Source organism: Callorhinus ursinus, unplaced genomic scaffold, assembly GCF_003265705.2.
Source record: "Callorhinus ursinus isolate GAN/ISIS: 27379988/994484 unplaced genomic scaffold, GSC_fseal_2.0 scaffold16, whole genome shotgun sequence".
Taxonomy (NCBI): domain Eukaryota; kingdom Metazoa; phylum Chordata; class Mammalia; order Carnivora; family Otariidae; genus Callorhinus; species Callorhinus ursinus.
Window position 1 is genome coordinate 37,305,999 of NW_027397078.1, and position 25,419 is coordinate 37,331,417.

Here is a 25,419-nt window from a genome sequence, read left to right on the forward strand (position 1 = left end):
CTTGTGAGCCGCTTAAGTTTTTAAAACCACGTGTTTGAATTCCTAGAATCTAGCTATGGATCTGGGAGGTCTTCAGGTTATAAAACATTTTCACAACTCTTTTCTTCTGCACACCTCACCCCAATTTTACCAAGGTATCGTTTGAACACTGTAAAATTCAAGCGACTGGAGGTCGGGGTAAACGTGCAGAGTTGTGCGTTCACCACCACAATCGAGTCTAAATACAATTGCACAGGCCCCAGGAAGTTTCCTCCTGCTCTCAGGCAGTCATTGTAGCCCAGCTTGAAACCCCTGTAAGTTACTCTGGGTTCTTATCTGGAAGGAGAACCTACTTCAGGCAGATGCAGAAGATTAAAATTCCTTAGAACTACAAACCAACGCCCACTGAAATGACAGGGAAATGCCCCATTTCAACACATTTGAGGGGGACTCTAGTCGCGACTTTTACAAATTAAATTTTCTGAAAGCAAAGCCATCCTGCAGCGACTTTTCCAGATTGTTAAATAAAGGATTCCGTGTGACAGATCCCCCACGATGGGCATTTCCAATCTTCTTCTCTCCTCCACTGACTGCATTTTACAAACATGCACACATTTTCGTCATAATTAGCATGCAAAGTAGAGAGCTTGATCCTCTCCCCTGGAAACTTCCAGCCCCTCCTCCCACCGCCACCAAATCAAGGCTAGACTGCTTAATTTTCTAGACTCTCCCTCTCATCCTTCCCAAGCCACCTGCCACTCCTCAGGGGCCCCTGTTCCGGCAACACACGTTTTGGCCAGAGGCCCTTTCCTGCCATCCACGCCTTGTGGTTTCCGTATCTCTGCTTTGATCCACACTCTTTAGTAGGAGACGCCCCACAGACACCATTCCTGTTTTCTGTAAGATCGAAATGAAGTGCAACCTTTTCCATGGAGCGTTTCCTGGACCTGTTGACAAAGATAAGGCTTTCTTCTGCTGAACCCCTGTAAGGATTTAATCTCTGCCTGTTTGTCCCCCAACTGTTCTCAACTCATCTGTGATATTTTCAACTACTATCGCTCCTCCTGGGTACACTGATTGCACCCACTTCTGTCCCTGGGCCTAGCACAGTGCCTGGCACAAAGCAGGCTTCAGCAAAGACTCAGTGAGGTAACAGGGAGAAACGGAGGAAGGGAGGGAGGGATGGAGGGAGCGGGGAGAGGAAGACATGGCTGGCAGGCTGACTTTCTTCTGACTACCCTGCGTCATAGCATTTACATTTATTTCTGTGTCCCTCCAAAATGCGTATGTTAAATCCTAACACCCCGCAACGGGAAGGCGTTAGGTGGCGGGACCTTTGGGAGGTAATTAGGTCGTGACGATGGAGCCCTCAGCAATGGGACAGCACGCTTATACGAGAGCGAGCTTGTTGCCCTGCTCTCCGCTCTGCCCCGCTCTCCCCCACTGCTCTCCGCTCTGCCCCACTCTCCCCCACTGCGTAAGGACACAGCAGGAGCACAGCCGGCTGCAAACCAGGAAACGGGTCTCACCAGCAAGCAAATCAGCTGCACTTCCATCTTCGACTTGCAGCCTCTGGAACAGTGAGAAATAAATGTCTGTTGTTTCAGCACCTGGTCTATAGTAATTGGTTATGGATTATTTTCCCCAAGAAGAGAGGATAAGATCCTTCAAGGGAGATCCTCTCTGTGCCTGATTCAATTTTATAGGCTCCCTGGCACCTGACCACACAAATACAGGTCAGTAACCAGAAACAGAGCTATCACCTGAAGACCTGTCCAGAGACCGTGCTTCTTCTGATCTTGTGGTAATTAAAACATAGGGATAAGCACGCACATGTGTTCGCGCGCACACACAAGCCGGTGGGAGCAGTAAGGCCTGGGAGAGGATCTCCCCCTCTCCCACCTGGTCTGGAAGGAGACGTGGGCCGCGTCAGCTCTACTCCGTAGCGGTCTCCTGACTGCCTCCTTCCAATTCCACATCACATCGCCATGAATGCTACAGAAACAGATCCAACTCACAGACTCAATTATGCTTATTTGTCCGTTAAAGGCCATCTGAAGTAACTCAATTTTTCAACAAAGCGGGGGCCGTAATAAAAAATAGGAACTGGCGATTGAGTAGCCCTTTACTCTTTTGAATGTGTTTATATCTATGGTTATATGGCTTCTATTTATTTTATTTTGACCTACTTATACCCTGAGTGATCAAACGTTTCGGGGTGACGTATCAAAGGAAACCACACAACAGGAACGTTAACATGAACATAAACACATCCCAGTGAAAGAAAACAGAAGGGTGAAAGACACAAGCATGCACAAATGCTCAAATGAGCGGACACTAGAATATACGGAGGTGTGACGGTTGTGCCTCCGATGGATCTTCAGGTTTCTGTCAGCCAGAGCAGTAATGGTGGCAGGAGGGCCCAGGGTACTGGGAAGCCGAGGACATCTTGATTCTTCAGCAGAGACAACGCTATTACTAACCCCCATTTGCAGAAAGCAAGCACGACAGACACAACTCAGCATTCCCAGGGCACTGCAGCCTAAGTCACTTGCCCCCTAACGTGTGCTAGGGTGGAGATGTTCATCTCTGACTCCTGCTTTCTCTCCACAACACCACATTAGACCGTATTCTAAAACACCTGGGTTCTTCTCTGCCCGGGCCGTAAAGACACTGGAGAATATTGCAGGTGGTGGTCTACAGCTCATAGGAAATTCATACCCACAGAGCCCCACATAGTTATGCTTTCTACGCAGTAACGCAAAGGCCACCACACAATTCCCAGGAGCCAGGAGCCAGCAGAATGGGAATGGACTGCACACAGCCACCAGGCAGGGGCAATGACAATGCAAACACTAGTAACTAAAAAGGAAAACACTGTAACCAACCATTAATGTTTGAAAAGCACACAGCGCACTTCAGCGATCTATTTGCCACCTAAATAACAATAATCAAGAAAGGCCCCACCCCCAACAGGAAAATGAACACAAGATGTGAACAGTAACGAACAAAAGAAAAAAATACAAATGGCTAGGCAAGACGCAAAGTTCGACTTTGCTAGTTCCTGAGAAAATGGGGCGTGCCTGGGTGGCTCAGTCAATGGTTAAGTGTCTGATTCTTGATCTCAGTTCAGGTCTTGATCTCAGGGGCGTGGAGCCTACAGGAAGGAAGGAAGGGAGGGAGGGAGGGAGGGAGGGAGGGAGGGAGGGAGGGAGGAAGGAAGGAAGGAAGGAAGGAAGGAAGGAAGGAGGGAAAGAGGGATGGACGAACTTTTTTGCCTATAGAGTCACAGAATTTTTTTTAAATGTTCAATATGGATAAAGTTTTGGGAAAGGCAGGATTGTCCTAGGCTGTTGGGTGGTCGGGCATAAACAGTACATACGTCATGGAAGGCATCTTGGGCATATTTCCCAAAAGCCTGCCTTGTGATTCCAGATCTAGAATTTAATCCTAAGGAAATCAGCCTGCCAGAGCATGAATATTTCACTACAAGATGTTTGCTGCAGTATTACTTATAACTGTGAAAGACTGGAGACAACCCGAAAAGTCCACAGGACCTCTACTGGCCACTCATATCTTAGAATGCCATGAATCATACACAGAACTTCGCTCTATCTTTACTAAGAACGTTTTAGTTAGTAAAGCAGATTTTAAAATAACACGTCCTTTTAAAAAAAACTGTAGGGTCGCCTGGGTGGCTCAGTTGATTAAGCGGCTGCCTTTGGCTCAGGTCGTGACCCTAGGGTCCTGGGATTGAGCCCTGAGTCACGCTCTCTGCTGAGCGGTGAAGCCTGCTTCTCCCTCTCCCTCTGCTGTTCCCCTGCCTGTGCTCTCTCTCTCTCTCTCAAATAGATGAATGAAATCTTTAAAAGAAAAAAAAAAAACTGTATACACAATTAAGGAAGCTGTATCCTCAAATCAGTAAAAATCCTGACTCTCAGAAACATACGTCAAGCTTATAAAATAAGGAGCCATTTTGAATGTGGGGTAATTAATTTGGTAAGAGATGAAAATATAGTTAGAATAGTATATTCCCCCCATAATTTAAGAGAAAATCGTTTGCTTCGGTTGTCTTCCTCCTACCACAACTGCATGTGACCCAAAATTCTGAAAATCCCACACGTGAGACTGTCTAATTACTGTTACTTGGCCGAACCATATTTGGAAATGCATGATTTACTCAACAGGCTTTAGATATATTTATTGTACATGAAAGTTGACCTTATAGACTGTATTCCTTTATAAAACGTCTCATATGTGAGTGCGTATGTGTTGGGCATACATACACACGTACATACACATGCATGCATGTGTATAACGTTAAACACCTTCCTAGAGGTTCTCGTTACTCTAACCTTTCATGGCCTTGGAGTAGGTTTAAGGGCCCACTGGCTAGACTTTGTAACACACGTGACGCAGGTGACACCCCAGGGCGCTTCGTTTGTTAGCCGCTGACTCTACGGGGCATTCGCACCCAGCGCCGAGGCGGGTTTAGCTGTGCAGGGAGCTGCCACGGCGTCAGCAGAGCCTGCCGGCTCGCACCGCAGACTGCTGACAGGAGCTCCCCTATCTGTAAGTGGATCTCAAAGGTATTACACACGTGTGTGTCTCCTCCATATTTCTATGTCTTCTTCCACACGAATGTTGGCAGTACAGGACTCAGGCAATGCGACCTATGGGCCCGGAAGGGTGATCTTAAGGAGACTTCAAGTCCCTGGCTTTTCTCCCAGAGAAGGAAAAGCTGTTACAGCTTAAAGAGACCTTAGAAATCAGTGACTCTAAACTCCTTCTTTTATGGACAAAGGAATCGAGGGTCAGAAAGGTTGGGTGAGGGGCGCCTGGGTGGCTCAGATGGTTAAGCATCTGCCTTCGGCTCAGGTCATGATCCCAGGGTCCTGGGATCGAGACCCGCATCGGCCTCCCTGCTCCTTGGGAGCCTGCTTCTACCTCTGCCCTCCCCCCGTCTCTCTCATGAATAAATAAATAAAATTAAAAAAAAAAAAAAAAGAAAGGTTGGGTGACCTGCAAATTACACCCACACGGGCTTGGGACACACGTCCCCAGTCTCTCCATCTGGTCAGGGGATCTCTATACTACACACCCCCCCCGGGAGGCCACAGGGCGATTCCTTCTCACTTACACCATCAGCACACTGGATATGGGCCTCAAAAGTTAGTAAGAGACTAGGTTTGGCAACGTGTGCCCCGATCTCCACTCAGCCCATACTTCCCTGTAGGACCTTTTCAACATCAGAGGTGGGAGGTATGAATCAGCAGGAACCCACCAGGTTAACAACCAGCCATACTGCATGCAAGGGCTCTCTATGAACCAGATGTGTGAATCCAGTCACTTAAGGCCCAGTTTACTGTAGAATGAACACGGTATACAGTGTGGTTAGGCCCAAAATGTGTGTGTGTGTGTGTGTGTGTGTGTGTGTGTGACAGAGAGAGAGAGAGAGAGAGAGAGAGAGAGAGAGAATGCTTTGTGAACTTTAAGAATTAACAGAAGGGATTCTGCAAATGTTTCTTTTTTTTTTTTTTAAGGCAAAAAACTAAGTAATTCTAGGACCTCTTCAGACATCCAGCTATGTGTATAAGCCTCCCAGGAAGGACCTGATTATCTAGGAAAAGCCAGCTAGAAAGCACAAGTGTCTGCTAACCAGGGAAAGACAGGTTGATGCAGCGGACAAAAAACAGCAGCTTTGTTTCTGCTACTTCCCCACCTTGCTCTTCTTAAATTTTAATGCACAGAAGAGGCAAAGAATTAAAGGCATTAAAAGTAAAACAAATGCATGCTAAAGGCCACATGACATATTAGCTTCCCAATATACCTCTAAAAGGCAAAGGTAGACTTTGGAGAAACAGCCAGTCCATGCAAAACAAGGAGCAGCAAGTATACACTTACCAGGGTCATGTCACGCCAGCTGGGCAACTGATGCCTAATACAACCCGTATGGTTAATACCAACGTATATGGTTATTTCTAGTACTCTTCTAAAAAAGTTGTTTCTGTGTGTATTCTGTTCATGCATCTCTGAGAATACCCTGCAAATTTTTTCTTTGAGGGGTGTATGTGTTCGTGTGAGCCAGACAATGTTTTTGCCACCATGCATGACAAAAAGCAAGTGTAGAGAAAGTGTACCTCTTACTACCATCTGTGGAATACTTGTCTGCAACACAATCATAAAGAGTATTTATACAATACCCCCTCAAAGATTCTGTTTCGCAAGGAAAATATGCCAGCCAGCCAATCTGTACCAAATTTTCAGATATTTTATGTGATATGTTTCATTCATTCCTTCTGTAAGTCTTCGATGTATAAGGCTCTTTAATTATTTAGTTATAAATGCTGCCAGGTAGATTTCCGAAAATCTTTCTTCAAACTCCCTTTCCTTTTTCCTTCTCAACAGCACGACCGCTCAAACATGCATTTTAAAGTAACTCCTACCCATGTGAGTCAGTAAACGCAGACCCAAACAGCAGAGGCAGGTGTGTGCATGTGTTCACATACACACATACATATGCAGAAATTTCTCTGAAGATGGCATCCTCCCTCCACACACAAAAGCCTCCGCCAGTAAAGTCAAGGCATTTAAATCATTTAGAAATACGGCCACAAATGTTTCTTTTACAATTCAAAAGATAAAAAAAGATCCATAGCACATGTATGGTAAGACCTGTAAAGAAATGCCTCTAAACGGTCACAACCACACCCGAGGGCAAAATCTAAGAACTGGAAAATACTGAGAACCACACTGATTCCATTTTCTCCCATTGTGATGTTTTCACTGCAATTAGCAAGCAGGCTATGTGTGAATTTACCCACAGAGCATCTTTTCATGACTCAACATGCACACCTGATATTGCTGCTTCCCCTCCACCCCCCCACTTCCAAGTGGCTGACTCACCATTTCCTTTCAATATTCGCATTCAGGGTCTCAGTCATGAAAATGCTAATTTCTTACTGGCAAGGAAAAAAGAAAAGGCCAGACAAGCAACTCGGGTCTTCGTGCAATGCTGGCCCTCCACAGGGAAGGCAGAGGTCTGTGGATCTCACGCAGGGCAAGGCTCCCACATGCCAAGGCTGCTGGTCACACCAGCACGATGGCTTGCAGCCCGGAGCACAGTACCGAAAGGCACTGCCTTCTAGTTTCAATGCACTTTTAGCAAACTGCAGAGACCAAAGCTGCAAAATTTGCACATATCTATCAGCACACATGCAGCACACGCGTAGCGTGCCTGCAGACATACGTGCACGCATGCAGAGCTCGAGCTGGGATCTGCTCCCCAGTTTGCATTATTTTTCATTTTCAGGCAGAACAATAAACAAGGGAGATGTTTGCGGATCTCCCCAGATCTTAGCCACTGCACTGTGAGCCGACAACCTGCTATTAAAGACAGGAGAACAAAAGAAACACTGGTAAGTACAAAGGCTAGCAAACAGTCCCATCCGGGGTGAGCTGCCCTCAGAAGAAATGCGGGAGGCTCTTACCGGCTCCCTGTCCCTGCGTCTGCTCCCTGCTCCCTGCGTCTGCTCCCTGCTCGCTGCCGTCTGCGTGGTGGGCCGTGAGCACAGCGGTACGCTTCCTCCAGGGACCAGCAGCCGCGCTCTGCCGCAGCCCCCGGCTCTAGCTGCCTCCAGCACGGAGGAGTCTCAAAGCCATGCTCACCACAGCTGGCCTGTCTGTGCCTGCTGCCTCGGGAAGGACAAGTTCACGCAGGCTCCGTCAACTCTAACCTCCGGGACTCCAACAACTCCTCCTGACCTCAGGGGGAACATTCCCAAGGCTTCGATGCTTAGACCCCCAAAGACTGGCCCTTTTTAAAACCCCAAAAGGCTTGGGTGTCTTCCTCCTTATAATTTAAAAGGGGGAAACACAGGAAAGCCCACTGAACATATTTTACTCAGCTTTAGCTATTTACTATGCTAACCACATAGTATGTGTGATACACAGTTCAACTCAACCATTACAAAATCAGATGGAACAACGAAAGAAAAAAATCCCACTGAATAGCCTAGTTTATATCTTTCTGTATTCTATTTGTACTCTTGGGTTTATTACACACTCAATAGGAACATAATCCAGCAAACAACTAACAGTATTTCCGGAAGTTTTACTGTGTGCAAAGCATTCAGTGAGGAAGACAAAGAAGTCACAGGCTGACTGTGACTTACCAGCCCGTCATTTCACAATGATCCGTATTTAAAGTCCCCGCCCTCCACCTCCCTTCCTAAAGCAGCCCAGGACCTCAGTGCCACTCCCATAGAGAAAGCACCCTCCCTCCTAACAGCCCCTTCCCATACCAAGAGCCCCAAGCCCTCCCCAGTCTTGTGCTTACCACCCTTTAGAATCAGTTTTCTCTTTTCAACCTGCTTCTGTCAGCCTCTTCTGAATTCACAATTTCTGAGTCTTGCTCATTTAACCAAGTAACACATGCTACTCTGAAGTATGTCCCAGATTACTGCTCTATTTGTAAGAGTGACTTTTCCCTTTTTTCCACACCTGCTTGATCTTAAGCACTGTGCCGATGCATGAATGTTATATCCAGTCAGCGTTTAAATAAGTTTGCAAGGAAGGTTGCTATGGACATCTCATCATCCAGGGACAGGAGGTTATTAACTTAGGTGACCTGAAGCAATCACACTGAAAAGGAGCATGAGAATTTGAACCTGTGTCTTCAACCCCAAAGCTTACGTTCTTCCTACGACTTCTCATCTCCACCTATTATTTTACCAAGGACACGATCCTGTTCCTAAGAGAGGGTACCATCTAGACCCCAGGCCATCTCCATGACCTTAACACTCCCTGCAGGGTGCATGGCCATCCACATAACACCTATCTAGTAAGAATCTGGTAGCTGATTAGATATTTCGCCATACTCACTCCTCAAAAGGTATGTTCCTAATATTTACAAACTGAGTAACTCAAAATGCATTATAAGAATATGATTTTAGGGACACCTGGGTGGCTCAGTCAGTTAAGCGTCTGCCTCCGGCTCAGGTCATGATCCCAGAGTCCTGGGATTGAGTTCCGCATTGGACTTCTCCCTCTCCCTCTGCCTGCAGCTCCCCCTGCTTGTGCTCTCTCCCTCTCTCTGACAAATAAAAAAAATTAAAAAAAAAAAAATCTTAAAAAAAAAAAAAAGGAACATGATTTTAGGGGCGCCTGGCTGGCTCAGTCAGTACAGCGTGCGACTCTTGATCTTGAGGTTCTGAGTTCAAGTCCCACGTTGGGTGTAGAGATTATTTAAAAATAAAATCTTAAAAAAAAAATCACAATTTTAAATAATAACTTCATTTTAGAATGCTTTTAGATTTACAGAAAAAATACGACAATAAGAGAGTTCTGGTATCTCCAATGCCTGGTCTCCCCGACAGTTAACATCTTACCTTAGTATGGTAACATTTGTTATAATTAACGAGCCAATCTGGGGACATTAATATTAACTGAAGCCCACACTTGATTCAGATTCCTTTTTTACTTAATGTCCTTTTTCTGTTCTGTCCAGGGTACATTACCTTTGGTTGTCACGTCTTCTTGGCTTCCCCTAAGTAACAGCTTCCCAGAATTTCCTTGTTCTTGATGCCCTTCACAATTTTGAGGAGTACTGTTCAGGCATTTTGTGGAATGTCTCTCAACTGGGATTTGTCTGATGTTTTTGTCACGATTAGGGTTATGGATTTTGCGGAAGATCACAAAGGTAAAAAGTGCCATTCTCATAGGATCTCAAGGGTCATGCTGTCAACACAACTAATCTCCATGCGTCACCTGGTAGGGGTTAGCGTAGGTCAGTTTCTCCACCATAAGTTCCTTCTCTCCCTCCGCCTTGCCATCCTGCCCTCTTTGGAAGGAGGTTACCCATACACAGCCCGTATTTAAGGAGCCAGGGGTTCTGCTCCACCTGCTTGAAGGCAGAGGATCTACATAGATTATCTGGAATTTTTCTGTCTTTTCTCTCTCCACTTATTTATTCGATCACTTACGTATATATCAGTATGGACTCAGGAATATCTACTTTATATACTGGGTTACAATCTAACACTCCTTTATTTCGTTGTTTCAATTGTTCCAACTCTGGTCATAGGAAGCTCTTTTAAGTTGGCTCCTGTGTCCCTCTGACATATCCTTATTGTTACTGGGCTTGTTTGGTATAGTCCTTCCTTACTTTTTGGCACTACAAGATGTTCCAGGCTCGTTCTGTGTATTCCCTGCCCCGGCCTAAACCCAGCCATTCCCTGCCAGGAGCACTGGTTGCTTTGATTACAGAAGGGTACTGGAAGACAAGATCTTGATGCTCGTTGTGCTTGAGGCCTTTTTAAAGAATGCCCTCAATGAATTATTTCCAAAGAGAAAGCACTTTTATAACACTAAGATTTATAATTTGGGTTTTCATACAACCACGTTTACTAGAGCGAGGCATAATTACCAGGGTGTCTAGGACACTCACGTCTTTTCATAGCTTGTGCTATGTTAATGCTTGTGAGATTTTTACATTATAAATACTTGTGATAAAATGCATACGTATCTCTGTCTTTGACACGGAACATTTGTGCGCTTGAAGAATTCCACAAATAAAAAGGGAACAGAACAAGACAAGCACCCTAGGACTTATATTCCAGAAGAACTCTTCCCCCTAGCCTCTCGGGCAGTCCTGGTGAAGCCTTAAGCCCCCCCCTGGGTCACTTCACCGAATGTGGCATGCCAGTCTTTAGGGTCTGGGGGTGCCCTCCCTACCCCTCGCCATCACTGCAAGGCAGAACATCACAAAGGAGCCCATGGTTACGCTGTGAAGGAGCCATGGCCACCCCTATTTGGGTGGACACTGTAAACTCCTGAAGTTCACAAAAGACAAGTAAAATGAAGACGACAAGAGAAATGGATCTCATTCTTGCAAAAGAACAGTCTCTCTGAAATGTCTAGACAGACTGCCAGCCAGGTCCCACATTCCCATCCCTGAAAGTACACTCACGCACAGCCATCCCTTGACCAAACCCAAGGGCTGGCAAACCGTTCCTGTCAAGTTTTCCTGGAGCAGAGCTACACATACTCCCATTAGTACTGTTCATGGCTGCCTCCATGCTACAAGAGTTGAGTCATCACAACATGAACAGTCTGTCCCCCGAAGCCAAGAATATTCACTGTCTGACCCCTTACAAACTTTGTCGACCTCAGAGCTGCTGCCACATTGCTCAGACTTGAGTAATGCACAGACTCATTTTAAATTGACTTTTTTTTCCTGTGGCATTCCAGTGTTGACAGAGTTTTAAAAACTGGTAAGGTCTACACGCCATAAAATTTACCCCATGAAAGTATACAATTCAGTATTTTTTAGTATATTCACAGAGTTATGCAACCGTCAGGACTATCTAATTCCAGAATATTTTCATCACCCGCAAAAGAAACTCCATATCTACTCTAGCAAGTCATTCCCATGCCCCCCAACACTTAATTCCTGGCAAATGAATCTACTTTCTGTCTCTATAGATTCTGCCTACATATGGAATCATGTAGTCTATGGCTTTTTTACTGAATTGTGAAATATGTCTAAGTATAAAACATTTTATTTTCCTTATTTTCATAGCTCTTAGGCTAGGAAATACAAAACAAATTTACATGAGAGCAAAACCATAAAGCAGATGTTTAATGCGACAAAGTGACGGGGCTTTGCTGGGAATGAGCTCTTTCTCCTGTGCTCCCAGATCTCAGCTCCTACAGTTTCCCGGATGTCACAGAAGGACTCATTTCACCCATCACTTTTATTTTGACAGACAGGACACAGAGCTCTGAGGGCCTGGCACCTGGCTGTCTTTTCCCTCGTCTAGAGACAGAGCTTGGTTTGCATGAGAATGTGGACAGACTCTTTCCTCCCAGCTAGAGACAGTTCTGTTATTAGCACTGGCAATGAGACACTTCCACACATATCAGGTGTGGTTGTGCACATCAGGCAGAATATCCTTTTATGAACTTAAGGGTTAATATGGAAACAAAGACAGAAAATTATACTCAAAAGGAGAACATGCATATTCCCAAGAATATGCCCCAAACGCTGTTTGAGAAAACCTGAACTAGATATACTTTTCAGGCTACCACACTGTCACTATCCATGCTTGTCCTCCTCCTTCATCTTCCCTTCCTCTGAAATCTGGTGGAGGTGGAGATGATTTCTGCATTGGGAGTGGGAGGGAAGAGGGGTGCTAGGCATGGGGGTGGGGGCACAGACATAAAAGCATGCTCTTGGCTCTGTGTTGTCTTCTACGAATTCTTGGGGGATGTGCAGGTTTAACACATACTTAGAAATATTTGGATGTACTTTAGATTGCTTAAGAGAAATAGGTGGCTTGCAGACCGATTTTCTTTTTTTAATTCAAATGTGTGGACCGTCAGCAAATTTATGAGTTAAACTGATTTGAGACTAGCTACAAGAATCTGACAACCACTTAACATACTGAGTCTGTGGGAAATGAGTTCTGACAGCCAAGTATCCATCTCACATCCCAACTGATGGCAATTACGTTTGAGTAAGACATACTCTTACTGCAGGGAGTGGATCACTTCAAGTCACCCTTCAAGTTAAAGAAAGTAAACCCAGGTCAAGAGTGACTGCTCAACGGGTAGGTGGTTTTCTTTTGGGGTGACAAACTGTTCTGGAAGTAGACAGTGGTGACGGCTGCGTAACGTGAATGTACTAAATGTCACTAAACGATACACATTCAAACAGTAAATTTTAGGTTATGGGAATCTTACACGAAAAAAAAAAAAAGGGAAGTAATTTAGAGTGACCTCAGAGACAAAGACCAGCCACTGTGGCCCTATGTAGAGATATCTACAAGCCTGTGGGTCTGAAGGGGAAGGAGGTGGAACAGAGAACCAGATGGCTGTCCAGTCCTCACAGTCATCTTGTGAGGGAGCTCAACATCGGTGGGTCTGACATTCCCGGGTGGTCTTCGGCACACACAATAATTTCAGAGTTCTGGTAGAAAAACAAAGGCCAACAGAGGAAAAACTTGCTGCAATTAAGCTGCCTTCCCCTGGCCCCAAACAAAGTAGCTGCCAGCATTTGGTGCCTCCTTTCCAAAGTTTCTAAAAACGAATGATACTGAAGGTGGCCTTGGGGGTAGGCAGCTGTAAAAGGAATGCATGGACTCAGCCACCTACTGCATCTTCCCTGATGACCTTGCTTGCCCAAACCTTGCTCTTCTCTGTGAAGCAAGTTTTCAGTCTACCCGTATTCTAGAATGTCCACTTTTGCACGATGCTTAGTCATGTTACCATCCTACAAGAACACTTTCATGCCCTCTCACAAGCTGTACCTTCTCCGAGGAAGGGAACTAAAAGCCAATGTTCACAGTTCATGGATGAGATGTACATATATTTCTTTTCTAGTCTTTCCAAGATTTATTTATTTATTTATTTATTTATTTATTTATTTATTTGAGAGAGAGAGAGAGAGAGAGAAAGAGCATAAGCAGGAGCGGCAGAGGGAGAGAGAATCTCAAGCAGACTCCACACTGAGCTTGAGCCCAGGGGGAGCTGGCTCTCACGCCCCTGAGATCACGCCCTGAGCTGAAATCAAGAGTCGGAAGCTTAACCGGCCCTTCCACTCGGGGACCCCGAGATGTGCGTGTAGTTCTAACATGGGTTAATCACTCAGGTTTGATTAAGACGTTTGGCTTCATCCACTAATGTTAGGAAAGCCAACTTAACATAGATTCAGTAGAGCGCCACATTCGGTCTCAGTAGAAGAACAAGAACTGGAGACCTGACACTTCACAGCTTGGTTCTGGAGTCAAGATGCAAAGCACCTTAACTAGACAATCAACCAGAAGAGCCTACAAAAGTTAAGCGGCAACAGAGACTATCTGCAAAGGAGGCAGAGGGGCCTTCGCTGATGCCTTTGACAATATGAACAGCATTAATACAAGGAGCATTTAACTGTATGGCCGTCTGAATGGGTGCTTCCCAGGCCATGTCAGCCCGCAAGCACAGCCTATAAGGGAGAGCCACAGCTGGAAAGACTGAGAGGAGACGCGTGTCCGGTGTGTTTAAATGGATTTCTGGAGAAAGGCAAAAGCGCTGATGAGCACCTTTATGCAAATTCAACCAAGGCCAGCCGACAAGGGTCTGAGCTCTGAAGAGAGCGGTCCAGGGGGCAGGAGAGACAAAAGGATGAAAGAGCAGAGGGCTACTGCGTCAGGACCGCTGCGGAGGCACCTCCACCTGGGAAGCGGCGGCCGTGGCCGGCGGGCTCCGGTGGCCAGCAGGGGCGCAGGCGCAGCTCCCGACGGGGCTGCACGGTCTCCCCGGGGGCGCAGCGGAAGTTACGCGAGCGCCGCAGTTCCGGCCGCTGGAAGGCCGAGGGTGCCTTCCGACCGCGGCTCGCGGAAGGCTTCGTTCCCCGGCCCGGAACCCGGAACTCGAGTCTGCGGGTCCGTCTGCGTCTCCTTCCCTCCCCGCCGGCCTCCGCTCGGAGCGGGGCGCAGGCAGTGCCGCCTGCCCGCCTTCGGCACGCCTCTTCCTCCAGTCCTGGCTCCGGCTCTCCCTCTCTCCGACCCAGCCCCAAACCCTGTCACCCGCACACGCTGGCCTCGCCACGCTTCCTTCCAAATAACGTGAAGTCACCAGGCCAGACCAGCACGGAAGCAAATGTGTGGTCGCGCTCCAGTCCCGACTCCGCGTTTCCCAAAGCCACGTGGCTATACCTGCGGGGAGGAACTGGAGCTACACCCCGCCCCCGCCCCCGCCCCCGCCCCCGCCAGGGATTTTCCTGCGGCGCCCTTCTCTCCTTTCCAGGAGGGGGGATCCAGGCAAGTCTGCAAGCACAAAGACCACCGCCCAGAGAGGAAGCTATACGCCCCTTGCTGGCTCTGCCCGACGCGGGCTCCGCCCTGGAAAACGGCCAAGCTGGAGTGTAGCCTTGCTACCCCAGCACGGGCTTCGTAATTTCCCAGCGGAGCAGTTCAGAGTGGAAAGCTTCAGCTGCCCCTTAGCTAACTGAGGGCCAGGAAAAGCCACAAATGAGGAGTAGAGTTTGGCTGGGTAATCTCTCTTACTTTGAGATCTATTTGTAAGAAGCTTGTCTAGTAACTGAAAAATCAAGTCTCTGTATTCACCTCTGTACGCCAAGTCACCTCTCAGGGAAAACGTACAGGAAGGTGACCCCCAGGTGGGTTTAGCTTGTTTATGAATTTTATGCTGAAGCACATTTTCCCTAACGAACTCGATTTCATGCGGATTCAATTTTACAGCTGTTGCTGGGATTAGCAGAGTACATGCTCACTCTCGCCCTCCTCGCTCATCTGCCCCAACAAGACACAAGCCTGCAGGTCAGTGCCAGCCCACTGGCGGCAGCTCCTACAGGCGAGGGCGGAAATGGCTGCAAGGCAGCTATGAGGACGGAACCTGCCAGCGCCCACGGCCACCGTGCTCCACCCCCAGATCTCGTTTCTCCCTTGGTCTCCAGAGCCTCCCCGAACACAGTACTCACCGAACTCCCAAATTTGAGAGCAATAACCGACCACAGCACAACTTCGCTTTCTCGCAAGCTTTAAGATACGATACTGGAAAACAAGTCCCCACTACCAAATCTATTTTGAGATGTTTATGTCTTGATTCTCAAAGTTATGCCAGGATAGAAAGACAAGCCCATTTCACTGGCTTTTGTGTAAACTGAAATCTTAAGATAAAATTTCAGCACACAGAAAGTACCACTGGATCCTTATTCATCATGACCAAGGACTGAAGCAAGGGCTGTTAGCAGGTACCCATCCATTCATCTACCAGTCCACCCCGTTTATCCGTCTACCTACCCATCTATTTACCTACCCACCACCCACCCCTCTATCCATTCATCCACCCGACAACTGGTCCATCCATCTTTCAGTCACTGTGCTTACACAGGGTGCCTTCCCCAAGCTGAGCATGAACGCCCAATTGCCATTTGCTAGGTAGATGTCCTGAGGTAGGCTTGTGTTGTTCCAAGAACAGCCTTTTATTTATTTATTTTTTTAAAGATTTTGTTTATTTATTTGACAGAGAGAGAGAGAGAGAGAGAGAGAGAGAGAGAGACAGCGAGAGAGGGAACACAAGCAGGAGCTTGTGAGAGCGGGAGAGGGAGAAGCAGGCTTCCCGCAGAGCAGGGAGCCTGATGCGGGGCTCGATCCCAGGACCCTGGGATCATGACCTGAGCCGAAGGCAGATGCTTAACGACTGAGCCACCCAGGCGCCCCAAGAACAGCCTTTTAACAAGCATCAAGGCCCTGAGGGAGAAACGAACTTGGCTTGTTCAAGGGGTAGAAAGGTAGCAATAAGTCCCGAGCCTGGATGGGAAAGGAGAGTGACAAAGGATGCCCCACAAAAAAGAAGGCCATACAGGGCCTTGCAGGTCATGGTCAGGAGCTTGCACTTTATTCCAAGTGCAATCAGAAGCCACTGCATGGTTTGGGAATGGGGCCGGTTATAATTTAATTTATATTCCGAGACCAGCAAGGAGGCAGACAAAGGCGGCGAGAACTTGATGCCAGAGGGTCAAAGCAGAGCCCCTCAGAGAGCAATGTGCTGCACTGGGGAGGTGGGCTTTGGCTTGTGCAGCAAGGTGACCAGGGGAACTGTGAGTCGGATCGGAGCCCCTGCAAGAAGGGTGCTGGAGTGGCAAAGACAGGATTTCCATCTCCATTCTGTTCAGAGGCACTAGCAGCCATCCAGGCAGGGAGACCAGCAGGCAGCATGGGCGTGGGTCCATGAGAAGCAGGGAAGGGCCCACAGACACCTCTCCCAGGTGAGCGTCAGAGTCACCCACCTCCTCACACCGCCTCTGCGGAGAATGCCTCCACACGGGCATAGGCACGGAAGGTCAACTCTTAAAAAGTGGCATCACTGAATCACAAGGTGCCTGCAACAGCAGGGCTTCATGTAACTGAACCCCAAAACACCCTTCGGAGAGGTTTTGCCGAATTCCTCTCCTCACCAGCCACACTCAAGGATGGCAGCCTCCCTCTCCCCTTTATTCTAAATGCTCCCACACCAGGTGTGGCTCCATCAGCTCAACGACGGGATATATACTTCCTGAGAGCACTGGGGCAGCTGACAGCCTTGGCTACAAGGTATAAGGCAGAAAGGACATTTCTCCCAGGCTTACGGAGTCATTGTATACCCCAAAACTTGTAAGTTGAAGTCCGAACCCCCAGGACCTCAGAATGTGACTATTTGGAGATAGGGTTTTTAAAGAGGTAAGGAAGGTGAAATGAAGTCATCAGGGCGAATCCTGATCCAATCTCAGTGGTGTTCTTCCAAGAGACTGGGCAGAGACACACAAAGGGAAGACCACGTGGTGACACGGGGAGGAGGTGGCTAATGTGCCAGACGTGAAGAGAAGGCCTGGGAGAAACCAAACCTGCTGACCCCTTGATCTTGGGCTTCTGGCCTCCACAAGACTGGGAAAATAAATTTCTATTGTCGATGTCACCCAGTCTGTGGTATTTGGTTAGGACAGCCCGAGCAAGCTGCTACGTCCAGCTTATGAGGTCCCCCAGTGAGTGGGGGAGAGAATTCGCAGGAAGCGGACTCCTGTCGGTCACAATACTGAGCTCGGAGAGCTGGTGCAAAACCTCTGAGAACAGGAGAAGCTAGGGGGTGAAGCCAGTCGGGGTGGGTCAAGGGGGCTGCTCGCCACAGGAAAAGCTAGAAGTAAGCAAATGCAATGAAATCTGCTCCCCTGGCCTTGGGTTTCTCTCAGCTCAAACACCACCTGTCTCCCCTGTGACTCAGCCAGAAGTCATCTCACCCTCTTTCCTCCAAGATTCTGAAGCACCGCATTATTTCTTACAAAAATTCTACTTATGTGTCATCACTTCTATGGTAAGTACTGGTGTCTCTCCTTCCCACCTACACTGTGAGGCCCTTTGGGAGCAGAACCTTTGTCCTACATATCTTTATGTAGGACAGAATCTTGAACCTCACAAAAACGTTCTCAATGTGATTTGAATGAACAAGTAACTCTTATCTTGATGCTATTATGTTGTCTCAAGAGAATACAATGAAAAACATTCACTACCCCACACCAGTTACCAGATCCGTAATTCCTTTTTTTTTTTTTTTAAGATTTTATTTTTAAGTAATCTCTGTGCCTAACGTGGGGCTCGAACTCAAAACCCCAAGATCAAGAGTCACACGCTCTACTGACCGAGCTGACTAGGTACCCCTGTAATTCATGTATTTTTTTAATTTTTAAGATTTTATTTATTTATTTGACAGAGAGAGAGACAGCGAGAGAGGGAACAGAAGCAGGGGGCGGGGGAGAGGGAGAAGCAGGCTTCCCGCTCAGCAGGGAGCCCGATGCGGGGCTCGATCCCAGGACCCTGGGATCACGACCTGAGCCGAAGGCAGACGCTTAACGACTGAGCCACCCAGGCGCCCCTCATATTTTTTATACACACGTTTATATTGTTTTAAGTTTATGCAAAACATTAGGCGTCTTTAAATCGTTGCATTAGAGGATTTTGGTTTTGGTGAGCAAAAAGAGAGTCCTTGACCTGAATTTTCATTTCTTTTATTCCCAGATTTAATGTTTTAAATACACTACTTCTTACCGATACTTCAGAAAATAAACATTCTCCAAAAAAAGCTGAAAATGGCTTTTCCATGTTCCTGTTCTGGAATTTCGTGGAGTCTTGCCGCTTTTTGAATGCGCACACAGTTCTGAAAATCGCCGGCTCTGCAGCTCAAAAGCAGAAGGCTCTGGAACTAATTTCTTCAGAGTGGTGGTGCAGTGTGCTATGATAAAGGAAGCCTGTGGTCCCTCCTGCTGTTCTTCTTGACCCTCTCGCTATTGACAGTGCCATTTACAACACACACACACACACACACACACACACACACACACACACACACACACAGTGTACATTACAGCTATTCATTAGGACTCCGCTCACAGCAGAAGGGCTAAGTCCTCTGCAGTGGAAGTGCCGTGCCTAGGGCAGGAACTCAGCGAGCTCTGAGCACCGTCATGACGGCAGCAGAGCCCGGGAGCGGGCTGCGAGAGAAGATTTCAGCCGGTGCCGGGCCGGGACTCACTCAGAGACTCTCGGAGTAAAGCTCTAATTGTGTTTCTCAGAAACGGCTGCATTCTTGTAGGTGTATTATTCATCGGCCCTTCCTTCTGAGCCAGGGATTCTTGGTTTCGGCCGTGCAAACCGTGAATGGCAGGGACCTCCTACACAAAACGCCACTCTTGCCCCCTTAGAACCACGTAAAGATTGGATGCTGTTGCATAAGGCTAACAGCCCGCAAGTTTTTAGCCCAATGAAATAAGACCCCGTTACAGAAGGCAAACATTTAAATTGGTTATTCCCGCAACAGAACCTTATGCGGTTAAGTGTTGAAATCTAAATATCACACCGATCACCATTCTCAAAGCGACGGAAAAATCTGCATTCACTTACCCAGCTGCGTACATTCACTTCCATGCTTCTATTAGCCCTTTCAAAATAAGGTGATACCACAGGTCCTACAGTAATCTATGCTTTTCTCTCCCTCCCTCCTCATGCGTATCAAGGGCGAGATGACACTGTCTGTCTACCCACCTACCTACTTAACCTAAATCCCATCCTCACTACAGCTGAACAGCTGCACCGGCCCCATTCTAGAATGATGGCATACAGCACGGTAATACACCGGGCCGTCCACAATTCTCTCACACGCTCTGATCCTCTTGAGGAGCCCACAGAATTGATTTCTATTCTCACGCTCAAAATAAGCCCAATTTAGAAAGGCTGGCTCCATTCCTTCCGGACTGACAATCCTTCCAGGCAAGAACGATGCGGAGACCACGCCCCAGCAACCCAGCTGTGTACTCGGTCCCTTCAATCGAGCATTCTGGATAAAGCATTTCATTCAAGCACAATGCACTGGATTTCCCATTTTCTCAACAGGAAGAACCTACTGTGCAGAAAACACAGCAGCCATTTGAAGAACGGAAACACGCCACGATGGCATTCGAAGGCGTTGCTGCCCCGGAGAGGGTGCTCCTGCCCGTGGTGCAGGCCTGCGGGCTCAGCTCAATGCGCACGGCGCCGTCTGCACCCGGGCACGCGGCTCGCTGCGTCCACTAACAGCCACTCTGGTTTGGCAAAAAACAGATGCCCCATCACGTTCACCGAGCATTCACCCTCCATCAAGAAGGCCACCCCCGAGACGTCTTCTTAGCAACCCCCAGTCCAAAATTCACCTACCTCGGACGGGGATGTCCCTCCTCGGCCCAGACCGCAGAGGAAAGTTCTCTGTGCTCGCCAGGGTCCCCCACTTGCTGCTGGGGTTCGATGGCAGCTTCCTGCCAAGAGCAAGCACAGTGAGACACCAAGTCATCAAGCCGCCTTCTCTGAGACATCTATCATTATGAACCCCCTCATTGTGGGTTTGCCCTGTGGGCCCGGACCACGGAGGCAATGACGCAGCCTGCTGTCTCGTCCTGACACTCGGCCACGGGCCTGGCGAGCTCAGCTCTCCAAACCGGTCTACCAAACAAATGAACGAGACCGTAGGTCCCACTCCTGTTCTGGGCAGCTAGCAGATGGCTGACGTGAGGCCTGTAGGGCCATGGGACACAGCCGGCCAAAGCAGAAACAAAACAAAAACCAACTCACATACAGCCTGTGGCAACTCACTACGGCGGGGCCTCAAGCCCGAGGACTTGTCAGAGTCTGGGATTCTTCTCTCCTGACCGAGCAAGCATGGAGTTCTCAGAGGTCATGCTGCGCGGGCCACGGGCTGGGACACGGCCACGACCAGACTGCCACACGTGCGGCATCTGCAGGCCTGTCAGCACCAGGATGCCACGAACAAACACGCAGTTCTCTGTACACGCACGTACTGACTATGGTGTCCTGAACCCACTACTGGTTCTTTTTGAAAAGAAACCGCATCTCTCGCTGTAAGCGTTTTCTTTGAAACATATAAAGGCAGGTTTAAGAGGCAGAACAGGCAGAGAGAGGGAGCTTGGCTCGTGGCAATCGACTCTGAGTATCGCTACCAATAGTCTGCTTTTCTAGAAGAGAGCGTAAAGCCAACTTTTACCGTCAGTACCTTACAGAAAATGCAGTGGTTTAATGCATTGCACGTTAGATTACGTTTGCCCTGGAGCAATCTCTAAAAATATTTGAAAAAAACAAAAACCCAAACCTTAAAGAACAAATACTAGAAACTGTAAATGGCCTCAAGGTTTGAAGACTGGCTATCCGACACTGTCTTACCCCTTTACAGAAAGTCCCGCTTTCCATTTCTGAGGAGAACCTGCCGTTTTCTAGAGCTCCCCCCAAATTCTTGGCTTGGCGTTAAGGCTGGGGCACCCTACTCACAGGCAAAGTCAGCTGAAGCAAGAGATGAGGCGGCGGCTGGGGACTCGAGATACGCAAGCAAGGACGGCACTTCAGCGGCCACGAATGTACCGATCTTCCCCGGGGCCCTTTCACACGAGGCGATGCCACAAGAGCTGGAGCACATAGGTGCTCAAACAGCTGGACACAAGTCACACTGACATCGGGGCATTCTATTTTGGGGGGGGGCCTCCTCTATGTGCTGTAAGACGGCAGGTGGGGGCGGGGGGGGGGCAGCTTTGTCCTTGCTTGCGGCACCAGGCTTACCTGTGTGTGGAGGTCTGTGGATGGCGACGACCGGGACCTTCCATGAATGTACCGCAGCCTCTCGTGCTGCTCCAGACCCGCGTCCAAGATGTCGTCGGCTGAGTGATACCTCCCGGAACCCCTGGCTTCGAGAGCTGTCCTCTGTTCCCGCCAAGAGGCTTGATATTCAGCAAAGGTCCCAAGTCTCTCAGGCGGTTCCAGTTTTCCTACCTTCCCCGCTCTTCTGCGCCCACTGGGGTTTTCTCCAAAGGAGGTAGTGCGGGCCCTCTTCTGGAACCAAGGCTGCGCACTCTCGTACCCACGGCCCGCTGCCGGCGGCCTCTCCAGCTTCTCCTTAGGGAACGCGCAGAGTGCTTGCCTCTGGCCAGGTCTCTGGTGAATGGGTTTGCTTGTTTCCTCAAAGAACTTCCACCTGTCGGCGAACGTGCCCACAGTCTCCTTGGACGTCCCAGGGCGCTGGTGAGGGCGATCATCCCCCGAGAGCCCCACCTCGTTCATTTTCTCCGGTTCAGAGTAGGATTTCAGTTTCTGCTCCAGCGTGAACCGTTTCCGGCCTCCAATGCGGGGAACGTGCGGCACGGCCGCTCCAGACGGGGGCGCCTTGGCCAGGCCGCCCTCCCAGACGCGGGCGACGGGGTCCAGATCTGCGCTGTGGTCCTCAGCCCGCTGCTCTGGTGGCCCTGCATAATGCTCAGCTGGGCTGGGGTCCAAGTCACGGCGCTTAAACGACGTGGCCCGCAGGACCCGGGCCTGGGCCTCCTTCACGTGGTCTCTGTAGGTGCCCGTGAAGGACCCTTCTGGGCTGGGGCTGGTGGCACCTCTGCGCTCCACCCTCCAGCCGCCGCCGGCCTCTTCCTCGGCTTCCCCCGCCCCAGTCAGCGTCACCGTGCTTTTGCTTTTCTGCAGCTTGGCTCGTCGCATCTGGATCTCGTTCCTCAGGGTGGTGGCAAACCGGTCGCTCCTCCGTGTCACTTTGCCCACCTGGGCGTCAAACGGTGGCGGCCTCTCTGTACCCGCATCTGGGCCGTTCTCGGGCCGGCGCGGCCCCTCCTGGGTCAGTGAGTGCAACATAGGTGTCTTGTGAGGAGAGATCTTGCTGCTCTCTCCGTCGGCCCACACGAAGCCATCCGCGGTTTTCTTCAGACCGCTTTTCTCCACGTGGCTGGCTCGTGGTGCTGCCTCACTGCCTGCGGGGCGGCTCTCTGCTCCTCGGTCCGCCGGGTCGGCCCGGGCTCTGTCGTGGGGGCCCGGGGCCTGCTCGCGCTGCGGCAGGGAACTCCGGGGTTCCTGGCCCAGCGGCTGTGGGGTAGGGGATTCGTGGGCACCCGGAGCCACGTCAGGATGCCAGGCCTGCTGGTGGAGTTGCGCCGCCTGGGTGCCGTCCTGAGGGCACTGTCTGCTGACCACACAGTCGTAGCGGCCCTGCCCACCGCTGTCCCCCTTCTGGTTGGTGGCGCCGGGCCGCCCGACCTGAGCGGGGCTGTGCTCCTGGAAACGGTCAGCAGATGGCTCCTGGCGGCCCCCCGGGACGGCCACGCGGGGCTGCTCCCTCAGTGACGTGGCGGCCGTGGGGCCCCCGTGACAGAAGGGGCTCTCGGCACTGTCCCGGCGTGCGTGCTGGCAGCCGAAGGAAGACTGTGGGAAACGCACATCCGTGCCGGACAGAGAGGCCTGCAGCCGGCCGGGAGCCCCTGGGAGGCCGCCTGCCCTGTGGTCAGAGGGCAGCACCCCGCCATCCAGGGGGACGTCCGGTGTGCAGCCTGAGCTCCCGGCTCTTCTCCCGCCGCTGGGACGCACCAGCCTCCATGGCTGATCGGCGGCTTCTGCTCTCCAGTCACCGCGGGGCTGGGCGCGGCTCAGGCCTGGAAAGTGCTGCACGTTGGCCGCCTCTGAGAATGGAGGGCCCTGGGCCTTCTCGTGGCTCTTGGTGGCCGCGAAGCTGTCACTGCGGAGGGGGGGCGGGGGCGGAGGAGGGGACGAAGGTGCTTTTCTCTTATCAGGGACATACCAGACGGGCCCAAAATTTGACCTCCCGGAGGTGGCCAGCTTCACCTCAGCACTGTCCTCTGGCCTGGGGCTTTTGCTACCGTCACGGGGCACCCGGGCCGGGGAAGACCCGAGCCTCTCCTCGAGGCCCTGAGGATCGCTGGCGGCCTGGCCCTGCCGGCTGCTGTCCGGCTTGGAGGCCTCCCACAGGCCCACTTTGTAGAGGATGTTCTCTGCAGAGGAGGCATCGGCCTTGGGCAACGTGTGGTCAGGCGTGCTGGAGCTGGTGGAGAATGAGCCGTAAGCCGAGTCCCGCTTGCTCTGGCCGCCCAGGTGGTCGATGCTGCTGTTGGACTTGGCGGCAGACAGGCGTCCGGAGGGGCAGGGCTGGGAAGGCTGGTCCAGGCTGTCGACGCTCCCGAGCGAGCTGAAATGGCCAGACGTGCGCTGCAGATTCGAGGGCTCCCACGTGCCCGACAGGTCATGAGACGAAGAACTGGGAAGGAAGGACCACGGGGAAGAGTCTGCTTTAGAATCAAGGAACAGCGAAGGGAAAAATGAGGACAGCACTGCCATGAATGCAGCTGGCCCTGCGCAGAAACACCCAGATGCCCAGAACTCTTCCCGGGACAGGGTCACAGGACCCGACACGTGACCTTTGCCCAGCATTTTATTACTCCTTTTTAAACATTTATTTGTCTGACAGGGAAGGACAGAGAGAGAGAGAGAGAGGGAGAGAGAGAGAGAGAGAGAGGGAGAGAGCGCGTGCGCGTGCACAAGCAGGGGGAGCGGCAGGCAGAGGGAGAAGCAGGCTCCCCGCTGAGCAGAGACCCTGACGCGGGGCTCGCTCCCAGGACCCCAGGATCCTGACCTGAGCCGAAGGCAGACGCTTCACCGACTGAGCCACCCAGGCGCCCCTGCATAGCATTTTAAAGAGCAACTCTGACAAGGGGCTGAAGAGACCCAGCCTGACCCACTCGATGCTCTTTCCCCAGACAGATGCCTTCACACGCTAGCCGTACAGTCCTGCGCTCGGGGTGCCAAAGTCCACAGCGGTCACCAGCAGGAAATGCCTATGTGAACGCTTCCATCCTCCGTCACTGAGTATGGTGGCTGGCAGACCACAGCCCATGAGAACAGGTGTTAGTTAAATGGTTGGGGGGACAGGGATCAAAAGACCATTTTGTGACCCAAGAAAATGACAAGAAATTCAAATCTCACTGCTCACAGGTAGAGTGTGACCGGGACCCAGTCGTGGTCATTCGTGTACACAGCTTGTGACTGCTTCTGAGCTGGGGACCTGCAGCAGACACGGGCCCGGGGAGCCTAAAATATTTCCTACGTGGCCCTTTACAGAGCAGGTTGGTGGACCCCAAGGTTGAGCGTATGAAAGGGTTCTTGTCTGGACGACTAACAAAGAAGAAGCCATCCAAATGACAACAACTTTCACATTAAGAGGGGAAGTCCAGGGGCGCCTGGGTGGCTCAGTCGGTTTAGCATCCGCCTTCGGCTCACGTCATGATCCCAGGACCCTGGGAGCGAGTCCTGCGTCGGGCTCCCTGCTCAGCGGGGAGCCTGCTTCTCCCTCTGCCTCTGCCGCTCCCCCTGCTTGTGCTCTCTCACTCCGATAAATAAATAAAATCTTGACAATAAAAAATAAATAAAAATGGAAGTCCAGGGATAATGTGACTTTTCCACACCTAAATATTAAAGGCATGATGTGATAGAGAACTCCAGCCACAGACTTTCTCAGCAAAACCAAACACTGCTGGGCGCAGGGGACTAATTATGCCTGACAGAGTTCATCGGGGCTATACCCGAA

General features: G+C 50.1%; 1 protein-coding gene across 9 annotated transcripts in view; it reads right to left on the minus strand.

The window, feature by feature from the left end:
• The window catches only part of SHROOM2 (shroom family member 2), a 135,124-nt gene that overhangs the window by 26,448 nt on the left and 83,257 nt on the right, over nt 1-25,419 (minus strand). For 5 of the 9 annotated variants that reach the window (XM_025857548.2, XM_025857547.2, XM_073902117.1 and 2 more), the window contains exons 4-5: nt 21,612-24,093; nt 20,205-20,302 (exon numbers count right to left, since the gene is read on the minus strand). The exons of 1 other annotated variant lie outside the window; for it this stretch is intronic. In XM_025857548.2, coding sequence (XP_025713333.2) covers nt 20,205-20,302; nt 21,612-24,093 — 2,580 coding nt within the window. Of the gene's footprint in view, nt 1-7,469; nt 7,647-14,549; nt 14,568-20,204; nt 20,303-21,611; nt 24,125-25,419 lie in introns of those variants that run through there. 3 more of the 9 variants (XM_073902120.1, XM_073902123.1, XM_073902122.1) reach the window with 3 other exon arrangements.